The sequence below is a fragment of the Petaurus breviceps genome, unplaced genomic scaffold, assembly GCF_028583685.1.
Source record: "Petaurus breviceps papuanus isolate PSGF00001 unplaced genomic scaffold, PetGlider_PUasm1.0 79, whole genome shotgun sequence".
NCBI lineage: Eukaryota > Metazoa > Chordata > Mammalia > Diprotodontia > Petauridae > Petaurus > Petaurus breviceps.
The window spans coordinates 27240924-27246923 of record NW_027186523.1 but is presented as its reverse complement, the minus strand read 5'-3'; the positions used below and the strand labels follow the sequence as shown (position 1 = coordinate 27246923).

General features: G+C 34.4%; 1 protein-coding gene across 5 annotated transcripts in view; it reads left to right on the top strand.

The window, feature by feature from the left end:
- The window catches only part of LOC138175879 (platelet glycoprotein 4-like), a 57194-nt gene that overhangs the window by 30211 nt on the left and 20983 nt on the right, over positions 1–6000 (top strand). For all 5 annotated transcript variants that reach the window (XM_069106520.1, XM_069106518.1, XM_069106519.1 and 2 more), the window contains 3 exons: positions 1062–1241; positions 1884–1975; positions 5034–5080. In XM_069106520.1, coding sequence (XP_068962621.1) covers positions 1062–1241; positions 1884–1975; positions 5034–5080 — 319 coding nt within the window. The remainder of the gene's footprint in view (positions 1–1061; positions 1242–1883; positions 1976–5033; positions 5081–6000) is intronic.

Below are 6000 nucleotides of genomic sequence, written 5' to 3'. Positions count from 1 at the left end.
TCTCTGTCTCTCTGTCTCTCTCTCTCTCTCTCTCTCTCTGTCTCTCTGTCTCTGTCTCTGTCTCTGTCTCTCTCTGTCTGTGTCTCTCTCTGTCTCTTTCCTCTGTCTCTTTCCTCTCTCTCTCTCTCTCTCTCTCTCTCTCTCTCTCTCTCTCTCTCTCTCTCTCCCTCTCTCTCTCTTTCTCTCTCTCTCTCTCTCTCTCTCTCTCTCTCTCTCTCTCTCTCTCTCTCTCTCTCTCTCTCTCTCTCTCTCTCTCTCTCTCTCTCTCTCTCTCTCTCTCTCTCTCTCTCTCTCTCTCTCTCTCTTTCTCTCTCACATGCCCTCTCCCATAGTTTTTGATAAAAATTGGTGTTGTCTGATGATATTATTTCTCTCAATTTGAAGGTTGTTTGTATATAGAGACATAGTTACTTTTTCCCAGATGCCTAATTATGTATGAGTAATTTTAATGTTTCTGTGAGTTATAAAATATTATCTAAGTTTTGATATGATAATGTACTGGAACTCTTTGGGAGAAAAATGCAGTATAGGCATAACCCATGTCTATATTATCAAAATGTTCTTGACTTTGTTGTTTAATCCAGTTTTATTTTAAATATCAATGCCCAGAATCACAGAAGAACAATCTCATTTTACAAATAAAGAAACTGAGGTCCCAAGAGGATAGTAACTTATATAAGGTCAAATAGGTAGCAACTGACAAAAAAAAATCATTCCAACTTCCCTCCTCTTATTCCCAAATCAACACTAGTTAGTTTATTTATGATCATTTGAGGGTATACATATCACCAGATCATTCATATGGCCACCAGCTGGATTACAAAAGCATTTATAGTATTGATGGCAGCAAGTAGCAATAATTACTGAGGCTAAAATACTCTGGTTTCTTGTTAGGTATATTGATTCAAGCGATAGTGGTTTCGCTGGACTTGGTGACCTAAATCTTTTGGTCTTGGCAAGACTTGGCAGAAGTCTTAAGCAAATGCTGCCAATTCCATTAAATTTTGTTGTAATGTTCTCTTTCTCAAATTTTAATTTAATTCATTATTATTTTTTTACAGGCTGCACCCATTCTGTATCCAAACTCCTTTGTCCAGATGGTATTAAATACATTTATCAAGAAATCAAAATCTTCTATGTTCCAAGTCAGAACCTTGAAAGAGCTATTGTGGGGCTATACAGATCCATTTCTAAGCATGGTTCCTTACCCCATTGATACAACAGTTGGTGTATTCTACCCCGTAAGTAACAAATATTCAGAGTTCGTTATACCTTATAGATGGGTAAAGAAAAATGATTGACATTCATTTGAATCATTGTGACTTTTATTGTTATATTATAAAAAAACTAGTAACAAAGATATTTTAAGACCTCCGAGGAAATGGATTGTTGAAATAATGGAAATAGTCACAAACACAGGGAAATCATCAGTTATTCTAGTGATTCCAAGTGAACAGGAAATACAATTGACACTTTTGTTTTAGCACCCAATATAGTCATTATCATGTATTGGAAACTGTCTTGATTGTAATTTGGTCTTATTCTTTATTATTTCATTTCAATTGTTAATTCAAATATGTTTCCTCTCAATTTGTATTGTTTTCTGCCTCCTTCATAGATCTTTATTTTCTCATTTTTTTTTCATTATACTAGTAAAGAATTAGTTTACTTTCCAAACTAAACAACACTATTTAATTTTCAGATCTTGGATTTTTCAAGCTGGTTAGAGTGCTATGTTTAAATTTAACAACCCACTAAGTTGTCTTAATTTGTGTATTAAATTAAAAAATCACCATTTTCATTAAAATAATTCCTTACCAGTATATAGCTTTAAACAGTGACTTGTTACAAAAACAATTTCTTTCTTTTGTCTTTTTTTGCAGTACAACAATACAGTAGATGGAGTTTACAAAGTTTTCAGTGGAAAAGATGACATAAGCAAAGTCGCAATAATTGACACTTACAAAGACAAAAAGTATGTGGCTTTTCATTGAGACCATGTTATTTTCACTTTCACTAAAACCTTTTGAGGGGTAATTTAAGTTGGGAAGTTTTAAAGATAATCTTTTTATTTTCTAAGTACAAATTTAATTCTTGGGCTGAACCTGTTTTTTTTTTATTACTGTTTTTTTTTTTTTAACCACAAGAGCCAGTTGAAAAGTGGCAAATTGGAATGAATAGCTAATTTTATCTTACATGCAAAAAAAGCTAATTAATTGGTTTGAATTTTGTTGATGGTACCACAAAAATTGGAATATATTCATTGGCATTAAAGTCACTTGAATGTGTCTCAACATGATTGATTGAATTATCATGTTTTCTTATGTGGAGTACTGTCACCGAGAATCCTTTTAAGGTTATTTTTCTTCTCAGGATTTGTGCCACCAAAGGTCATTGACAGGTTAGATTTGCCTTTCAAGCAATCCTCTTCTCTGGACTTATGAGCAAAAGTATAAAATGCCATTCTTTTGACTTTTTCCTATTGCCACATATGGCCAAAAAGGATATGGAGAGCTTGTAAACTCAATTATGAGAAAGTGACCTAGTATTTCTATATTAATAAGGCAATAAGTTCCTTTGATAGTACAAAAATAGATTTAGTGTGAAGGAAGGGTTAGAACTTACAATATATAAGTGTATTTATAAACCATCTTATAATTTTAATTTACTTTGGAGATAGAAAACATAGACCTCTTTTCTTAATCTTGTATTTAGCTAAGAAATATAGCTTTAAGGAGGAAATTGATCACTTACTTGCTCCATATTTTCCACTCTACTAGGCAAATGTTTTAGTTTCTTGACTATATGATTTCACCAATATAAATTTAAGGACCCTGTTTTTGTTAAGTTCATATGAGAAAAACCTGGGAGACGGAGGCATTTAGTATACTGAAAGCTGCTGTACATTATTAATGTATCAGATAACCAAAAAATAAACAAATAACTAATGTGAGTTTAGACCAAATTAAGAGGTATATAGTACTCAGTGTGTAGAAGATTATTGTCTTGCTATACTTTGACTTGGTCAGACAACAGGTAGAATATCATGTTCAATTCTAAATATCACATTTTAGTGTAGGTGTGTGATTAAATTGTGTAAGTAAGTATATAGAGATGTGTTGAGAGTTTCAGGGGACACAATGTTAGATATGTCTGGAATCTTGTCTATATCTCTGGAAAAGATACTTTAATTATTTTCTTGAAGGGAACATAAGAGGGAGCCACAAATACAACCTCTTTATTCTCTTAGGTAGAAAATACCAGAATAGAATTATATCCACCTGCCTACTTAAATGTTGCTGGTTTAGGGGCACTTTCCTTGCCATTATCTTTTAAGGTGAAAGATACCCAAACCTTTTACTTACTGGTCTAACCCATTTCTACTATATAAGAGTTATACTGAAGACTTGCCAAACAGTGAATGGAGAGTAAATAGATTTATTTAAGCATATTGAAAACAAAACAAAAAAAATTGGTTCTACAGAGTAGAAAATACAATAAAATACACAAGTGTGAATAAACTCTTCAAATGAAAGCAAAATCACACTCATTCAAGAGAGGGCCTAATTTCAACCAAGTGGAAATTCCCCATAGTCTCTAAGGAGGAAAGGGCAAAACCAAGGTAATGAGGAGCTGCCCTCCCCTATATGGCCACAAGAGCCTTTCTCTTTTTCTTACCATTGGTCAGTTTTCCTTTAAAAAAAGTATACAACTAAAGGAAAGAATAAAGAATGTCTCTCCTCCTCATAGCTCTCCTTCCAACTAACCCCATCCTTCACACACACAGGAAGGCTCACATCAGTATTTTTTCCACCAATTAGCAGAGTTTCAGGCAAAATACTCCTGATTTCATTGGAAACCTGGATTATTTTAGGAAGGACCAACAAGGAAGAATCCATGTGAAGACTCCCAAAATTTCTTGTAATGCTTCGTTAAGACTAGAAAAGGGATAATTTGGGGGAAGCTGGGTGCCTCAGATTCAATTGTTAGAAAGATCTTGATGTGGAAGAGAGATTAGATTTATGCTTAAAGAGGGAAGAACCAGGAGAAAAGAGAAGATACAGAGATGTAAGATTAGATTCGGAGAGATGAAAAGTCCCCTAACAACTTGTGGTGGTTGTTCAGTTGTTCCAGTCATGTTTGACACTTTATGACCCAATTTGGGCTTTTCTTGGCAAACATACTGGAATGCTTTGCCATTTCCTTCTCTAACTCATTTTATAGAAGCTCTACTAGCCCTGGGAAATCCCTCAACTTCTCGGGGCCTCAGTTTCCCCATGCATTAGATGACCTCTAAGGTTTCTTCCATCTCTAGATCTTTGATCTTATGTTCTTATATGTGATGTCAGAAAGATCCAAAGAAGAGAGGGAAGAAAACAGAACAATAAAATTTAGAAATAAAGGGAATATGGTATAGAAAGATGGCATGAGTTGAAGTCCTGACTCAACCTTTTAGTATCTTAGACAGTTATGTAAGACTTAAAGTTCAAAAGTGGTGTCACCTTCATTAGTAGAGGGAACTTCCTTACTAGGCATTCTACCAGTGGAAGTAGCAGATCTGACCGAAAACAAACAAAAGTAGATATGTAAAACATAAAGCATCACATGTGTGTTCAAATAAAGTCTCTGTGTTGGGCATGTCCTTTTGTTTGATATAGGCACAAATCAATTCTCTGTATTACCTGCAAAATTTCCCAATTAGAACAGAAAAAAAAACAGTAGAAATTGTGTATTTTGTAGCTTCATTGTGGAAAGCTTAACTTCTCTAATGATCTTTCTTTGATTTATAGCGATTCCAGTTTACTTTCATATCTTTTACATGTATTTCCAACTATAATTGAAAATGCAAGAAATGATCATTTCATAACTCTCCCCACCTATTCTGTGTATTAGATGGTTAGAGTTCTATAGTCTTCTGTAATCTGCTATACACAGCTCTCCTCTCTAAGTCTGAAATATGTGTGTGTGTGTATTGGCAAAAGAGAAATACACAAGGTAACTATATTAGCTCATTGGAATATCTTTTGGTCTAGGAATCTCTCATATTGGCCTGGTTACTGTGACATGATCAACGGCACAGGTAAGGATGGATATTCATGGCAAGAATTTTAGTAAGTGTTTGAATATTTTGGCAATCTAATGATGGCACTCAAAGGCTCAAACCTTTATGAACACACAGATTTACCTGAGTCCTTTAAAAAAATCTTTATTTAAAAGAATTCTCTTCCTAGCAATAGCAATAAAGAATGTGGAAGTGTTAGAGTAGCTGACTGATTTGTGTTCATATCTTTTGCAAAAAACTTATAGAGATAATAATGTGGACTTGAAAGAATAGAAAATACAGAAAATTATTCAAAGGCAAACATGTTTCTACCTGAGTTTTGAAACCAAGGAAGAATGAATGAAATGAAAAAATAGGGCACGTCTATTTTAAATGGCCAGAAATAAGGGAAGAGAGGATGAATAAATTTGTGGAGAAATGTATCTTTCCCATGTTGTAATTATCTGATGCTGTAAGAGATACATTGGGCATTCTAAACTTTTTTCGTGTCAACAAGGGAGACAGACAACTAATAATAGAAGGTTTGAGTTGATAAAGGGAGGCAACATTATTGTGTAAGGCAAGAGGAACTAGACCAGAGCTTTCAGTTCTTGGGAAGTTAGTGGGCATTATTGCTAGGGAAATTAATATCCAAGATCTATTCATAATCAGGGAGTTATCACAGTTCAGTTTGAAGGAGATTAACTCTGGAGTCAGCAATCCTGGGTTCAGATTCTGCCTCTGATACTTAGTTCCCCTGGGATTGAGGAAGTCAATTAACTTCCCTACACTGGGATTCAGTGTTTACTTCTTTCAAATGAGAGGCATGTACTAGACTGGTCTTTGAACTTTCTCTCTGTTTTAGATCTTACCCCATACTCTTGTGGTCAGTGTAAAGCACGAGTCAGGAGAGGAAGGAAAAAGAACAAAGTTGTCAAATTTTAAACAGAGGTAGCATA